Source organism: Lissotriton vulgaris, chromosome 5, assembly GCF_964263255.1.
Source record: "Lissotriton vulgaris chromosome 5, aLisVul1.2, whole genome shotgun sequence".
NCBI classification, from domain to species: domain Eukaryota; kingdom Metazoa; phylum Chordata; class Amphibia; order Caudata; family Salamandridae; genus Lissotriton; species Lissotriton vulgaris.
In genome coordinates, this window is record NC_141693.1 from 1,521,226,682 (window position 1) to 1,521,244,921 (window position 18,240).

General features: G+C 44.9%; 1 protein-coding gene across 1 annotated transcript in view; it reads left to right on the forward strand.

Moving 5' to 3' along the window:
- SLC6A17 (solute carrier family 6 member 17) overlaps positions 1-18,240 on the forward strand; it is a 304,194-nt gene that overhangs the window by 237,856 nt on the left and 48,098 nt on the right. Inside the window, exon 7 of the mRNA XM_086920393.1 lies at positions 13,597-13,707. Within this exon, the coding sequence (XP_086776519.1) occupies positions 13,597-13,707 (111 nt within the window). The remainder of the gene's footprint in view (positions 1-13,596; positions 13,708-18,240) is intronic.

The following is an 18,240-nucleotide window of genomic DNA, read 5'->3' on the forward strand; positions in this document are numbered from 1 at the left end:
TAATATACTATAATTAAATAAGATACTATTATATTACCGTACGATACCAGAAGTGTAAAAAATACTATTCCCACTCCAAAGAGTGCAAGCGTAGGGAAAGCATTGGATAGCGCAGGGGTTAAAATTACTATTCCAACTCCAGTGGGTGCAACAGTAGGGAAAGCGTTGGATAGCGTAGGGGTTAAAATTAATATTCCCACTCCAGTGGGTGCAACAGTAGAGAAAGTGCTGGATAGCGTAGGGGTTAAAATGACTATTCCCACTCCAGTGGGTGCAACAGTAGGGAAAGCGTTGGATAGCGTAGGGGTTAAAATTACTATTCCAACTCCAGTGGGTGCAACAGTAGGGAAAGCGTTGGATAGCGTAGGGGTTAAAATTACTATTCCCACTCCAGTGGGTGCAACAGTAGGGAAAGTGTTGGATAGCGTAGGGGTTAAAATTACTATTCCCACTCCAGTGGGTGCAACAGTGGGGAAAGCGTTGGATAGCGTAGGGGTTAAAATTACTATTCCAACTCCAGTGGGTGCAACAGTAGGGAAAGCGTTGGATAGCGTAGGGGTTAAAATTACTATTCCCACTCCAGTGGGTGCAACAGTAGGGAAAGTGTTGGATAGCGTAGGGGTTAAAATTACTATTCCCACTCCAGTGGGTGCAACAGTAGGGAAAGCGTTGGATAGCGTAGGGGTTAAAATTACTATTCCAACTCCAGTGGGTGCAACAGTAGGGAAAGCGTTGGATAGCGTAGGGGTTAAAATTACTATTCCCACTCCAGTGGGTGCAACAGTAGGGAAAGTGTTGGATAGCGTAGGGGTTAAAATTACTATTCCCACTCCAGTTGGTGCAACAGTAGGGAAAGCGTTGGAAAGCGTAGTTGTAAAAATTTAATTTGTAAAAATCACATATTAACAAATTAATCAATTAATATAAAATTATTAACAATTACTATTTAATTAATTAACACATATAAATTAATTATCAATTATTTACTAATTACTATCAATAAATATATTAACATATTTAATTATTATTAATTAAATTACTTCCCACCCTATTCCCCTATAATCCCACAACCCGCTACTGCATTAAATTAGTAAAATTTACATATTTACCAATTAATCAATTATTATTAATTAATTTGCAATTACTATTAAATTAATTAACACATATAAATTAATTTACAATTAATTTTTAATTAATATCAATTAATTAATTTACATATTTAATTAATTATAAATAAATTACTTCCCACCCTATTCCCCTATAAACCCACAACCTGCTACAGAATTACATTACGCAATTATTAAAACAAAATTCATTTAATAACATTATTTATAACATTAATACACACTTTTCACACATATTAATACATAAAAATACACTATAAAATATTATATATTATTAAAAATTCGATATTTTTGCTATCTATATTTTACACAGTCGATATTACTTCACTTACCTTAAAAATGATATTTTTGTAGTCGATATTCTGTCCAGTCGATATTTTGTCCAGTCTATATTTAAAAGTCGATATTATGTCCAGTCGATATTTTGGAGTCGATATTTTGTCTGTGCACCGATTATGCCATGTATTTGGTCAGACCATCATATGATAAACTTTACTGTCCCACTTGTCACCCGAGGACAATGCCCTCCTTCAGTAGGGGGCGAAACGAGGAAATGGAACTCATTAAACAAATTTGACTTTCTCGAAACCCTGGAGAACTCTTTACCGACCCTCGGATATGACGTTAACATCATGATGGAAGAAATCACAGAATGGATATCTTCAGCCACTAATATTCATGTCCCCATTGTTAAATTCTCTCTGGCTCATCACTTTGAGGCACACAAATGGTTCTCCCCTGAACTGAAACAAAAAAAACTTGATTTGCGCAAAGCCGAGAGGAAATGGAGATCAAATTATTTAAACGCTGATAGGTTACTTTATGTTAACGCCCCTAGAGACTATAAGACTGCCATTTCCACCGCCAAAGCAGCCTACTTTTCTTCCAAAATCCTTAATGCCACAAATAAATCTAAAGAGATCTTTAAGATTGTCAATGAGCTATGCAATGACACCTGAACCTCCTTGACACAGACCCCCACTGAGGAACTCTGCAACTCTTTAAACCAATTTTTCTTAGACAAAATCTTGTCCATAAAAAGCAGTCTCCCCAATACCCTTAATTGGGAACCGTTGGAAGACACTGCCATTAATCAAAGGGTTTTAAACTCCTTTCCACCTATCTGTACAAAAACCTTATTTTCACTTGCATCCCGCGTTAAATCAGGCTCTCCTGCGGACTGTTGCCCTCCGCATGTCTTTAAAGAGATATTTACCACCTTACCCCAGTGCGTGCTCTCTCTCTTAAATGAGTCACTATCACAAGGCATAGTCCCTATGGCTTTCAAACATGCTACAGTAGTTCCTCTCTTAAAAAAGCCGGGGGCTGACCCCACTAAACCTGTGAACTACCGTCCCATTTCCCTCCTTCCCTTTTTCGCAAAAATCTTGGAGGCCCATGTAGCCAGCAGCCTGTCTAACTTCATCGAAGACTGAGTACCTTGAGCCTAATCAAGCCGGTTTCCGCCCGGGTCACTCCACTGAGGCTGTTATCCTTGCGATACTGGATACTCTCAGAGTCAATGCTGACAGGGGTGAGCATCAAGCCCTGGTACTTCTGGATTTTTCAGCCGCGTTCGACACGGTTGACCACACCATCTTGTCAAACCGTCAAAAAAACAAGAGCAGGACCATACAGCATTCACAAAGATTATTGGGGTAATTTGTCAATCTGAAATATCCTTGACCAGTATTATGGATCTGTCCAGACGAGATCATATGTTATAGGTTCATTCACAATCAGCAATATATAGTGTTCACTAATTTGTAGAAGACTCCAAAATATGGATCCAAACCAAGTAGTAATCTTCAAATTCTTTATTTTGTATCCATAGACATAAAAAACTTCACAGCTCACACCGCTGACATGTGTTTCGTCTCTTGGAGACTTTTTCAAGGCACGGATAATAAACGTAGGGACGTAATTGTATGTGTCTCAGTCAGTCGACCCGTATCCCTCAAGTAGTAGTTATCCTGAACCCTGAACCCTGAACCCTAAAAATACCCCTTTACCCAAAAACTGAAAACTGACCCTGAACCCTAAAAATACCCCTTTACCCAAAAACTGAAAACTGACCCTGAACCCTAAAAATACCCCTTTACCCAAAAACTGAAAACTGACCCTGAACCCTAAAAATACCCCTTTACCCAAAAACTGAAAACTGACCCTGAACCCTAAAAAGACACCTTTACCCAAAAACTAAAAACTGACCCTAAACCCTAAAAATACCCCTTTACCCAAAAACTGAAAACTGACCCTGAACCCTAAAAATACCCCTTTACCCAAGAACTGAAAACTGACCCTGAACCCAAAAAATACCCCTTTACCCAAAAACTGAAAACTGACCCTGAACCCTAAAAATACTCCTTTACCCAAAATTAATTAATATTACAATTAAATTACTTCCCACCCTATTCCCCTATAAACCCACAACCCGCTCCAGTAGTAAAACATATAATTTAGTTAAAAATATACATAGATTATCAATTAATTAATCAATTAATCAATGAAAATAATTCATTGCCAATTACTTTTGAATTGCAAAATAAATTAATCATTAAAAAATAATTATTTAATTACAAATAAATTACTTCCCACCCTATTCCCCTATAAATTCACAACCCGCTCCAGTAGTAAAACATATAATTTACTTAAAAATATACATAAATTATCAATTAATTAATCAATTAATCAATTACAATAATTCATTGCCAATTAATATTTCATTGCAAAATAAATTAATCATTAAAAAATAATTATTTAATTACAAATAAATTACTTCCCACCCTATTCCCCTAAAAACCCACAACCCGCTCTGGTAGTAGAACATATTATTTACTTTTATATATTTTTATTTATAAAAACATATTAAACACATATTATAACAATTAATTTAAATACTTAACTAATATTTCTAACACATATTAGTAAATCGAAATTACTTACATCGATATATATGCTATCGATATAAGTAATTTTGATATTACTTACCTTAGGGTCGATATTCTGGCCATCGATATTCTGGACATCGATATTCTGTCCCATCGATATTAGCAACTCGATATAAGTGTAAATCGAAATAAAAAAATCGATATTTTGACAGTTTACCGCTGCTTATGACGTGGACCACCTAGGCAGAGTTCCACAATAGTAAAAAGACAGCAGGGCCGACTCAGGCTACAAAAAATCCCACACTAGATGTCAGCATTGCGTTTTGGATAATAGAGTTCAATATTCTCAGTTTTCGTGTAGAGAGCACGTATAGTTTTGGGTGGAGATAGTTTTTCAGTATTATTCGGCATATGACCCGAGACCTTGATAAGTCTCCTCATTAATCCCCATTAATCGATCGCCCGCGAACCTCCACTGCCGGCAGTCTTCTACAAATTAGTGAACACTATATATTGCTGATTTTGAATGAACGTATAACATATGATCTCGTCTGGACAGATCCATAATACTAGTCAAGGATATTTCAGATTGACAAATTAACCCAATAATATTTGTGAGTGCTGCATGGTCCTGCTCTTGTTTTTTTTATATTGGGCACTTCGTGCTGTTTGACACCCTTGGTGGTTGGTGTGTATCAGGCCATAATAGCACCTCTTCTTAGCATATTAATATATCCTTCGTATAACATAAGTCACGTATAATTCTTTCTTTATGAGATGTATTCACAATTTGTGCGGACGTTTTGTCTTTAGGAAGGAAAACACTACCACCAACCTTCTTAGTAATATCTTGTCAAACCGTGTCGAACAGGCCGGCCTGCGAGGCCCCGCCCTGGAATGGATTAAATCCTTCCTAGCCGGCCGCACCCAGGCGGTCAGGCTAGGAAAGTTCTCTGCTCCTAAACTTCCCATTACCTGCGGGGTGCCACAGGCCTCTGCATTCTCCCCTGTGCTTTTCAACCTATACATAAAACCTCTGATTCATTCATTAAAAAACAGAAATAATACAGTATTTAATTATGCAGACGATCTTCACATTATTTTTTCCCTCACCTCCCCCAGTGCTGTGAGTGACTTTCATACCACCATGCTCCATATCCAACGTTGGATGGATGTGAATCATCTGAAGCTCAACCCTGGAAAAACAGAGCTAGTTCTGCCTGGCAATAGTAGGAACAGCTGGAGTACGCGCAATTTTGGCCGTCTGAACTCGGTCCTCCTCCTGTCCCTTTCCACTCTGTGAAAAGCCTCGGCATCACTACCAATGCTGACCTTTCACGTAGTGGACAGGTCGGCTCTGTGATCTCTTCCAGTGTTAACCAAATGCGAAAAAAAAGGAAAATTGCTCATCTTCTAACTCATTCTGCTCTGATCCAGGTGGTGATTGCCCTTGTCCTTTCACGGCTTACTTTCTCCAACTCAATCTATCTTGGACTCCCACTTGGCTTGCAAAAACGACTTCAGATGGTCCAAACCCAGGCTGCCAGACTCATTTATAAACAGCCTAAATGGTCTTCTGTCAGACCCTACCAGGTCCAACTTCATTGGCTGCCAATAGCTCACCTGATCTCTTTCAAGACAGGCTGTTTAGCCTTCAAAGCCTTTCATGGAAGGAGCCCTAGATTTATTAGTAGCATTCTTACCAAATACTCCCCCTAGCGCAGCCTGCGTTCAGCCCATCATCTTCTGTTTGATACCCCCCCCGTTCAGACTGAAACGTCAGGGAGGGTGTAGCTTTTCTCGCCTTGCTCCAAGATTGTGGAATTCCCTTCCCCTAGCTCTGAGAAGTTGCAATGATCTCCTCTGTTTTAGAAGATCTTTAAAAACTCTGTTATTTGAGCAGGCGTATGCCTAAGGGCCCGGATCGCACTTGACTTCAGCTACCAGCGTCATGAAACCTTGGGTGTACGCGTGCTTAATAAATTCCTATTAACAATAAGAATATTTTTGTATGGCAGTACATATGTGTTGCTGCAAAAGCAGTCAGGAAAACATGCAATTGAGAATTATAAGTTATGTTTTAGGAGTAGGTGTGGCAAATAGTTGCTTCTTCTTTCTTCCCATATCTATGCCTTGTGAAGCAAGGAGTTGCACACATACAACTCCCATTGAGGAGCAACAGTTTTCACAATGAAAATGCCAGCTTGGGCCGTAGCCAGAGGGGGCCCACAGGGGCCAGGCCACCCTATATTTGTGTCTGTCCCAACTAACATTTTTGAGTCTTGTGATGTAAAATTAAAGAGGCACTGCACTAGTTCTTGCACTTTCTGCACTCAGGACTTTACTTAATCAGGCCTGCCAGGGCATAGGAGTTGGTTAAGACTAGAGCTCTAGTGTGGAGGAGCTGACAAGACACGCATTTACAAGCTTTTTTTGCTTGGAAATAGAAAATGAAAGTGACGCTGATGTTGAGGGCCATTTGTGCACCCTTGCTCTGCTGTTCATGCTTGTCCCTAAGTCATCTGACAAGCTGTTGCTGCCTCTCATCGAACTGGAGCATGGCGTCTGCATAGTCACTGCAGCACTGCTGTTGTGTAGAGCAACAGCTTCCATTCCTGCTTGGACCCTGCAGTTTCACAATGCAGGGTGGTCAAGCTGGTATGCTGCTATAAATCAGCAGGCCCCCACATGTTGATTCAAGAGCTGTAGTGCCTGCCTTCAAGCTTCTTTCCATTCATGACTGGGTGCCAGCATCACCAGGTGTGGAGAATGAGACTAGTAATGTCTCTTGAATTTCCTTCTTTAACTTTGATCATTGTGTTATATAAAATTGTGTTTTATGGTGTTAATTTACCATATGATAACATTATTCGTTTAACACAGTGTACTATTTAGCTACTGGGAGCACCAAATAAGACGTACGGTCCTTTGGTTTTAAATGTTAAATGTGAAATACAAAAACAATACAGTGGCTAAGTTATTGGCTAAGTTGCACAATATATAACCAGGAAAACTGGGGTTTAAATCTCAGCTTCCAGCCTTGACTAAACAGTGTGATCTTAGTCAAATTACAAATCAGTGACTGGCCTGAGCAATGTCACCAGGTAGGACGGTGCTACTTCTAATGTACTGGGGCCCAGATTTATTAACGCTGTTTGCCAGGTTTGTGTGACTGAAACCCAGCTCAAAGTGATAGTGTGGGATTTACTAACCAACACACATCCGGATTTGAATTGGCTAGTATTCCAAAGTAATGCAAAGTTACTTTGTTTTGCATTACTTTGAGTCAAAGGGGCATTCCATGGGTAATGCATGGATGTTCCAATGTAACCACCTATGGGTTATGATGCAAATTCCTATCTACAAACACTAGTAGGGAGGGATTTGCCCAAAATTGTTCACTGCCTTAAAGAAGTCTTAGCAAGTAGAAATGTGTTAATTTCTCCTATTTTTTCCAACATTGCATGTATGCTGCATTAAACAACACTCATCCAAAGTGGTAAAGCATTAAAGCCCTCTTTTTGCACTGTGTTAAGAGAAAGCACACACCTTTGCATTATGGTGCAAGGTTATTTTTATTGGTGCATGGCTGTCATAGTGTGCCAGGAATGGGGGAGAAAAAGATTGCACAAGTGGATATGGCACTTTTTTCTCTTTCCCTTTGACAGAAGGCAGACCAGTATCTTTGGTACAGTATTACCTTGGGTCAAAAAAGTATCTGGTGCCAGGGTGCAAATGCAGCATGTGCAGATGCCTGACACCCTAGCTTGTACCAGTAGAAAGTGTCCGTATCTTACATTCTCCCTCATCACAAGCCCCAGAGTACAGTTGACGCTACGCAATGAGATGGTATTCACTCCTGACGTCTCAACTTTTTCCTTTATAAAAAAAGAAAGCCTCACATCTGATGAATTTACTGTGTGGCCAGTGTTTTTATTTAGCACATTGCGCTAGTAAGCTATCGGTAGAATTAAGCAAAAGCGCTGTCCTTTGGTGTTAAATTAGAAAAGAAGATACCAATCCAGTAACTAAATTACACATGTGTTACTAGGAAACCTCGAGTCCAAATCCCATCTTATTGCTTTGACTAAGTTGTAAGATCTTATGCAAACCACTCTACTTCACTGTTCCTCATTTCCTTTGATCCACATATTCAAGACCACCTTGAAGTAATTCAGTTCGGGGTGTGACTTATACAAAATTCTCTCGTGTATGGTTTAATCACTATAATGTTGCTCATCTATAATACCAATAGAGGTCACTGATAGGAGACCACATAACAACTTATTTGTCTCTTAGCTTCCTCGTGGCTTTATGTACAGTAGTGAGGTATGGCGGGTGGAGGAAGGGCTTCAGGAATGTTTCTAAGTGTATATTTAGAAACTTTGATTTTTAATAAATGTCAAGAAATGCAGTGATTTCATATAGTTGCTGAACTAAAATCCTTCTGAAGTTGAAAGAAAAACACATTTTTAAACCTTTTAATTCTTCAATATATTTTTGCATGTTTGTTGTGTAATTTATATGCCAAATATTTTGATAGCTCAGCTAATGCTGTAGCATTTAAGGAATTTGCTGTCCCTATTAAACTTTAGTCTTGCTTACACTTAATGCATTCCTGACTCCACTCATCCTTACGTTCACACTATATGCAAGATGGCAGTACAATATTACTTTTAGTATCAATACTATAGGATGCACAGAAATGCCGATGGTTAGTTTATTCACAAACTAAAAAGTAAATTTATAGTCGTGATTTGGATTTAATCCATCAAAGTTTGTTTTTATTTTCAAACTTTCAAAAACGACAAAATACAAAATATTTCATAAATATGTGTGACAGTAACAGTGATTAAAAAAACCAAAAGTGAACACAAAATTCCTATACAATCAACTTCATTTAGACATCCTCTTTCATACTCGTTACCTGAATCATGACCTGACTCAATTCACACTCGCATTAACACTCAAGCAGTCAAACTACCAAAATCAGACGTGCAACAAACAAAAGTTGAATCCTACGTGAAAGAGTAGAATATTTTCAATTGTAAACAGCAAGGGTTATGCAAGGATAAATCTGATTTACAATGTCATTCTGCATACCTAGCACTAAATATATACTTTTGAACAAACCATTGACAGTTCACATTTGTTTTGACACAGGATACAACAACAAGGTCGACGCGTTTCAAACCAGACCCTTTGTCCGGTTCTCATCAGGACCAAAAGGAGATCTTAATTTTCAACACTGTGCTTCAGTCAGTTCAAAAGAAGCGGGTATTTCTATAAGCCAGTCTGTCACGAATGGCAAGTGGAGGGGGTCTCTTGTCAAACAAGACAATTGATGCCTGGGCTCTCGAATACCAAAGGGCGGACGCCACACTGGATGTCTCGGATTTGTAGTTTCAATTACGGCTTCAGGGCCAGGTAAAGCTGTCCTGGCGTTGTCTGGAGGAGCACGGCCTGCGCCTCACTTCCAGAGCGGGTCTGCACACTCAGACCAGCAGCGCGGAAGGAACTTTCATTTCCCCTTCGAACGGAGGTTCACTCTCCTGCAGCTCTAGTCACGTATCGCGGCGAAGTCTGACGGGACGAGAGCACCAACCGGAAGCCCAGGCTTCCGGTTGGTGCTCGCGTCCCGTCACACTGCAGGAGAGTGAACCTCTGTTCGAAGGGGAAATGAAAGTTCCTTCCGCCAACAGTGAGTAAACCGTGCCATCCTGCGCCCAATACTACCCCCTCAGGCTTTTCCAATGCAACAGTAAGACTCTGCATCAATTCCCCTCAGTTCAATATACAGAGCATGGCCTGCTGGGCTACACCCTGAGTAAGCCCATTCACATCATTGTGACTGGCTCCTCAGCCAGGTGCAAGGACTAGGCCTCCAGCTCCCCTAATAGGACCCAACTGCTGGTGAGGGGGGTGTCCCATCCCCTGCAGCATACATCCACAGTTTGGTCCTCACCCAAGATCATAAAGGTGCAACAGAAAATAAGATAACAGGTATTGGTAGAACAATGGTATAGAGTCACTTATCTGTGTGTCCATAGCCCTGAACCACCCTTCCCATTTACTCCAAGGATTCAGGAAACATTAGTGTCAGGGTTGACCTCCGAGGAGGCTAGATCAGAGTCCGGCGATCCATTCCACCATCTGCAAGGTCCCCTCTTCGCACACTCGAACTCTCCAAGAGTCACTTGTGTCCCTCATGCGCATTCCTCTGGACACCCTGCATTGCCATCCCACCTGGTCTGTAGATTCTGTGCGTGAGGCTGCCTGTGTCTGCGACCTCCTCCGAGTCTCCTGGTCTCCCGTGGCATCCATCCAGTCCGAAGGCTCCTCCATCGATCCAAAGATCAGAGCCCTGCCCTTATGTTCCTCCCAAAGCTTAGCTGGATAGAGAAGGCTGTACTTCAACCCCACCTCTCTCATGCATCTTTTCACCGACAAGAAAGTGCATTTGGTCTTGTCCCTCGTATTGTAGGTTTGGCATGGTGTAGGTGGGCTGCAGGAGCATATCTTGATCCCGGTAGTTAAAAAATCGGGCTATGATGGCCTGGGCAGTGACCCCGGCCATGGCGGAGGGACCAACACCGTATGGACCCTCTCGATATTAAAAAACTTTGACGGTTTACCAGGAGCCAGGACCTTTGTTATCCATTCTTCCAGAAACAGTTCTGCAGAGGGTCCCTCTGCACGCTCCAGAAATCCCACGAATTTCAAGCTGTTCCTCCATGAGCGCCCCTCCTGGTCCTCTGCCCGTTCATCCAGCTTGATCGCCTTTCTATGGAGTTCAATAACCATGTCTCATAGGGCCTTGACCTCTGTCCGGAAGACATCCACATTCTGTTCCATTGAGGTGACATTGTCTGAGACTTTGAGCAAGTCGCATTGGAGTAGGTTAACATCAATCACCATGGCATTTATCCTGGTCTCCATCTCATCTCTAGTCGTCTGTAAGGCCATCAGGATGTAATTCAAAGCGGGACCTCGCGTTTCCTCACCCGGCACTGTCTCAGCTTCTACATCACCTTGCGTGTCCAGGTGTTTATGGCTCTGGGGAACGGGCTGCGCGTAGTTCAGGATTTTGTGAGCCTGCACCTGAGCCTCATCCATCACCATACTGTACGACAATGTCTCACTTCCTCTGCACTCAGCAGCACAAGCTTGCCCCGAGGCCAGCACCCTCTGCTTCTTCCCCTTGTAGTTTTTGGCACACCTGCCATTCAGGGCTCCGACCAGCCCCTATAGGAGTGGGGCACACAGTATTCAGCCCGTGTATCAGGTACTTCCAAATCACCACTGGAATCCGTAGGGCACACCAGGCCTTGCCATGCCCCTAATAGTCTTCTCATGACGTCCAGCACCAGGCATAAGTGCGGCAGAGGTGTAGCCAGACCACTGCACCCAGTTACTCAGCAACCGGGCCCTAGAGGTCAGCAACACGCCACCCGCTGGTATTGGCCTCAGTCGTCTGTCCGGGCAACTCATGCAAATGCCCGTGGCAACCCTTTCAATACAGGGGGAATTGCTCCTTTAAATGAGGCCCCCAGCATAATCTCCCAGCAGTATACGTGGGCAACAGCCCCTCAGGCCTCCCGAGGCTGCACCCTAGCAGCTGCAGACGAGCGATACCGGCTCCGGGTCCGCGATGATCTTCCCCCAGTGGCCTCTAGTCAGCTGGCACCACCGCTCTCCTCGCTGCCTTCTGGGGCGTTCACTGGCGTCTCTGACTTGGCTTTTATTGTCTCACGCCAATGCAAGGCACCCACATTGCCTTGAGCCTCTGCTGTCCCTAATACTCCTTTTCTGGTCCGATCATGACGGGGCCTTTCCAATTTTCCAGCAACCCAGCTCCAGCGGAACGTCTGCGTCTATGCATTCAGGCTGTGCATATGTCCGTTCCCAGCGCTCCAAGTTCCACTAACCTCGTTGGCCACCTGGGATCGATTATTTCCAGGCTCTGTGTGGTCAAGGCGGCCTACGCCACGTATCTGCACAGTGAGCTGGAGCCAGGCCGGGAGGCCGTCCACCCAGGAGCTCCGCCGCGGCTCGCAGCAATCTCCACCTCAGTCAAGATGGCGGCCCAGGGACGCTCCGGTCTTCGGCACCCCGCTCACTAATGCACAACTTTTCACGACGTGAGAGTGGCTCAGGGGACACACCAGTTGAACAGGACTGCAGGGTGAGGTTGGTGCTCGTTCAGCACACAGGATAATTCCGGATGTTCAATGCGGTAGGACGGAGCTCAGCAAAGCTACTTGGTCATCTTGTTGGCCATGCTCCGTCGAAACTTGCACTGATGGGAAATACTTACAGATATGATGGCTATTAACTCCATGATCTAACAATGTAAAATAATTTTTTGAGTGTTTTCACGCTCAATGTTATTGCAGAATGTTATTAAAACATTGCAAGGGGATGGATCTCATGTCAGAATATTGATAGTAAAATATTCTCTGACGTAAATAAAGTGGCCTAAATATTTCCTACAAAATGATGCACTATTTATTGCCCGTAGATTTTCTTCTGCCTACTATAGCTTAGACTTAGAGCATGGGGCAAGAGGACAGCCCAATTCTGCATTGTCAGACTTCACCGTGAGAGACAGCATTATCCTTTTTCACAACTAGCACATATACACAAAGGAGACCTCTTTACTCCAATGACTACGTTGGTAATATGTGCTTTTTTGAGACTATAAAACTGATTTGGTTTTAGCCATTTTCAAAAAGAAATTATATTGGTAAGGGTCTGGCAGCTTCCTCAGCAATAGCATTTTACAAAAAGTATGACAAAACAAAACAAGTATTGACAAAGCCAAAAGGCTGAGAGCCAACACCTGTTGGCTTTCCCAATGCTGGTTAATGTCAGTGATGCAATGTTTTCACAGACAATATTTAGAACAATATATTTTGGACAAATATACTTGGGCCATGATATTCTAATACGATACCTTCACTACATTGTGAATACGAACCATGCCATTCTTTTCATCTCATAACGGAGGGCCATGTCCGCCCAAACAAATATTCCTTGTAATGGGCCTGCGCCAGCTCTATAATTTTAGCTGATGCAGCTTTGCCTTTGTGGTGGGCTTCATACATTGTAGATGTAAAAATAAAACATGTCCAAAACATGTAGTCTGGACTTGGAAAATACATTATATTGAAAGTAGACAAAGGCTACAGAAGGGAGAAGAAAGGTTGTGATATGAATGAAGTGGCGGTGAAGAGTGTAGGAAGATATCTGTGTTTGATTGGTGCGGAACAGATATTAGAATTGCGTTGTATGTTTATAGTTGCAATATATATTGTACCTTTAGGGATGGAATGCTGCTGTGCAAGTATTCCACCTCCCTGATGTTGTCATGGCACTCTTCGTGGAAGTTCTATGTGGGCTTGAGAGGGAGACCCAACAGCAGTTTCTAAGGCTTCAATACAGTCTTTGTTACGACCCTATACTAGTCTCAGTGGTTGGATCTTAACACATTGCTAATGAGGTATAAGGTGGCGGGCATTTAGCTGCTTGCTTCGAAGGTGTTGTGTTATCACTCTACTTACTCTGGTCTCTCCTTGTAGGTGATGTACTTCAGTTCGCTCTTCCCCTATGTGGTGCTTATTTGCTTCCTGGTTCGCAGTCTGCTCCTGAAGGGGGCTGTCGATGGAATTATGCATATGCTGACTCCACAGGTAAGATTTAGACTTCCAGTTGTGATGATATCTTGAAATCTATACCATACCACGATCGCATTCAAAAGACAGGGCTACACCCACCTACTGCAGAAGCCAGACCACCTAGCATATCTTCCTGGTCACCTAGTACCACTCCACCCCAAGTAATTTCTACCTCAGTAGCAATCACTCTTTACCATCCAGTCTCATGACAAACCAGTTATTGTAAACCAGAAGATCAGCTCCCATCCAGTAAAAAATACCAACCATCTTCTAGCAATAGATCCCAGTCATTTGATACCAGTACATGCAAAACTTAACTACTTGCTGATCCATGCTCGCCTTCATGCGGCTCACCCCAGTATGAGCCTCCCAGCACATCCCAGAGTCCTAGAATGTGTTTACTCACAGATATCTCAATCGGATTCCAGCCTCTCTCAGCCAGTGGCGTAACGAAACTGTAGGGGCCCCCCTGCAAAGTACATGGAGTGGACCCCCCCCACGCTCCGGACCCAGTAAGGAGCTCTCAGGCCAGTGGCTTGCCACCGTGCACAGCAGGGCAGGAGTGGGACCCCAAAGCAGCCTTAGCACATTTTGTCAGCCTAGCCCCTATATAGTAAACAGCGAGCACTTGCAGTGAGTTGGCCTGACCACTGCAAGGAGGACCTGCAATGTTGGAACCACAGTTCATAATTATACTAATTAATTTGTTGATATTTGTACTAGTCCAATTAACTCGAATTAAGTGATAAAGTGAAAGCCCTTTGCTTTCCAGACCTGAAATGTCATGCAGAAACACTTAACAGTTACATGATTCAGCTTGCTTAATACGATTCGAATTTCATGATAAATGCTTCCTAACTAGCACAGAGAGAGTTCAAGAACATCGCTGGAATGACCTTGATGACATGCTTCAATGGTTTCAACTTAGGGTAATGCAGGAGATATTCTGAAATGCATTAGGAGGGAGGAAATAGGTCCTGCAATTACAAAAAGTAAATGTGTTCCATCTCTCACCCACCAGTGTCCGATCTCATTCCCGGTTACAAAATAGACCGAAGAAATGTTCCACCTTCACATGACCAGGTGGCAGCATTTCCAGCTCTGGGCAGGCAATGGCTTTCCATTCTCTATGACTGCCTGCATCACCATCTGTAACCATTTGAGCAGAGAGGCTGTTGTCTGTCTTTTATCTCCTCAATGACTGAGGTAGTGGAAATGAAAGACAGAAATCGGTTTGTCTGTCTCGGACTCACACCTGCGCTGCCCTGATGCCTGGGTTGGAGAGTGACTGGCCTGCTGATTTTGTTACTAGTCCTTGGGGCCAATTTTGCAACAATGCTAAATTGTCCTCCAGTAACGAAACCGGTCACCACGCTCGCAGCCTTCCGGGGGCTGCCCAGTCAGGGTGTGTAGTGTTGCTGCCAGTGGGGTGTACCACTGCAGCAACACGCCCCCTCACACTGTCCATTCCACGGGTTGCCCCTAAGGCGTCAAAGGGCTTTGGTACAGCCCTTACGTGAGCGTAACGTGAAGCTGTGAATAAAAGCCCGGTAAGCCTGGGCGTGGTCAGTTGGCTACTAACCCCAAACGTAGCCTGTGTGTCCGTCCAATGTTCATTTCTAGGCCCCAGGCTAGATTCAGCGCAGGACACCACATTGGCGACGAGGCGGTGGTCTCATCGACCCCACCGCGTGCTTATCACCAACGCGCCTTGTCTTCGGCGCCCCCGCTGCCCGCAGCCCGACCCGAGCAGCCTCGCTCGCAGCACCCCACCGGACTCACCCAGTCCGCCTCGCGGAAGCAGCGGCCCCGCCTGCGGGCTTCCAGCGGCCCGCGCTGCCCTTCGACGCTCTCACCCGGCTCCCGCCTGGCATCGGAGCCGTCCTGCAGCCGCCGACATCACTGTGACTGGCGTCCCACTCAAGGTACGAGCAGCGACGTGCCCCTCGGGCCCCTGCAGCCCCGACGCAACAGCCTTCGCGCACACCACGGCCCTCACGCCATTGAAGACGCCGGCCCAGCGCGACACCCCCGGTGTTCCCGCGCATGCGCTGAACGCGCTTCCGACGCTCCAGGGCTCTTCTCACGCGTCTAGCGTGTCCTCGGCCCCGCAGGCCCTGCATTACCCCACGCTTCCGGCAGGCCAGCGCCTGGATGCACATACTGAGTGCCAGCCATCCTTTCACTACGCTGTAGCCTCATCACTGCTCCCCTGCCGGCAGGACACCACAGGGTGCACAGTGCTCGAAGGGGGCTGTAGAGTTTGAGGGCACCTCGAAACTCTGCAGGAGGTCCGGTAAGGCCTAGTGCAAGGGATTAAATAAGTATGACATACACTCAGTTATATGGTGTGGGCCAAGACCCTGAGCGGTCATGCACCCTCTTATTTATACCTTAGGGCGAGCCTGCCCTCCAGGTGCATGCACACTAGCAACATATTATAGTGGGGGCCGGGTGGCTCAGTCACTACATCCCTCCTGTTCTTTAGATACAATGCTACCAAATATTTACAAGTCCATCTTAGGGCATGCAGCATATAAAGTATTAGAGTCTCTGGCTGGGGGTAGGGTTCGGCCAGAGACCATACCTCTGGCTCCGAGAGTTGTAGTAGACCCTGTACCTGCTGTGTCTTCTCCAGATAACAAGCGGCTCAGAATGATCTTTGGCTGTTCTTCACCTGCAGGTATTCTTTCTGCTTGATGCATTGGTGAGAGGTTGCTGCTTCCTTCTGAGGTGTTTGGTGGTGATGTTACTTCTTCTCCTGCATCTCCGTCGTCACCTGCGTTTTCTCCACATGGCACGGTATTCACTTTCTTGAACCAGAAGATGTTCCTTGCGATTGTGTGATATCCATATCGAGCTGATATCATGGTTCCCCGCACCTCCGTGACTTTTCACACCTCCTGTTCACATGGTGTGTGATATTTCCATCTGGGATGCCGATCTTTCACTTTGACGCAATCTCCCACTCGGATGTCAGTCACCTGAACCTTTTGGGCTTGGCTTGCCTTTTCATTGGTGACCATTCTTCGAGCTTGTGCGGCTGCTTGATCCGGATCTCTTGGATACAACAACGGGTCGGCGGGAATACTGTCTTGGGGGGGCCTTCCAGAACAGCAAATGCGACAGGGCACACCGTGTCATGCAGTGTGGTGTCTGATGATATGCCCTCAGGAACTGTTGCAGGTACTGTTCTGAGTCTTCCCCTCTCTCAACTCCAATCCTCAGGGCTCGGTTCAGGGTCCGGAGATGGGCCTTTGTTTTGGCTATCCCCTGGTGCCCCACGTGTGCAAGGTCGACTAGGCTCCAGGGACTCACTATTGTGGTGTCACACAGAACTACTACATGTGATCCTTCACTTAACTCGCTGCGAGCCCTCCACAAATGTTGGCGCAACATTCTTTCATCCTTTGTTAAGGCCCGAGACCCATCAAGGAAGTGTTGCCAGCTTTGGTCCACCAACGTTCTCTTTACCTTCGTCAGACCCTCATCGACCGAGGTGGCGTTCCATAGTTCTTCCAGGGTGAGTGCCTTCCAGCATGCTTCCTGAGACACCATCCTGACAAATTCCTCAGTGCGTTCCTCATCAGTGGACTGTCTGCCGGCGCAGTCCTGGCTGGATGTCATAAAAGGAAGTCGGTGGGGTTGTTGGCGCCGGGGCGGAAAACAGTTAGGAATAGTAGGCCTGCAGCTGTATTGTCCATTTTTGGATTCGGGAAGGTGCCATCCGGGCGATGCCTACGAAGAGATGGATCAACCACTTGTGGTCAGTTACCACACGAAACTCCTGTCCATAGAGATACAAGTGGAAGTGATGACATGCCCACTTAATTGACAGTGCTTCTCTCTCTATCTGGGCATACCGCATCTCAGTCTCCGTCATGGCTCTGCTGGCATAGGCCACTGAGGCCCACTCCTTTGCTGATGTTTCTTGAAGAAGAACAGCCCCCAGCCCCACAGGACTGACATCTACTACCACCTTGGTGCGTCTGCAGGGTTGGAAATAACCCATGACTGTCTTGCCCATGAGGGCTTCCTTGACAGCATGAAACAACGCGTCTTCCTTCACAGTCCATTCCCATGGTATTCCAGTATTCATGAGCTTTCGGAGTGGCTCTGAGAGGGACGCTAGGTTTGGTATGAAGCGGCCACAATATGTGGCCATGCCCAGGAAGCTGCGCACCTCTGTGGGCGATGTGGCCTTGGAGCATAGCGTATGGCTGCAGCCTATTTTGGGTTGACTTGGAGGCCGTTTCATGAGAAGATGTAGCCGAAGAACTCCACTGATTTCTGATAGAATGAGCACTTGAGGTGATGAAGAGTCAGCCCACTGTCTGCAAGCCTTTGAAGGGTGTTCCTCAAATGTACGTGGTGGTCTCCCAGAGTTCTTGAGAACACCAGGATGTGGTCACTCAGGTTGATGAGCCCTTGTAGCCCCGAGAGTGTTTCTCGAATGGCGTTCTGGAACACCTTGGCAGCTGACAACATCCCGAAGCTCAGCCTCTTGTACTTCCGCAGCCCCACGTGCGTGGAGAACATTGTGATCGT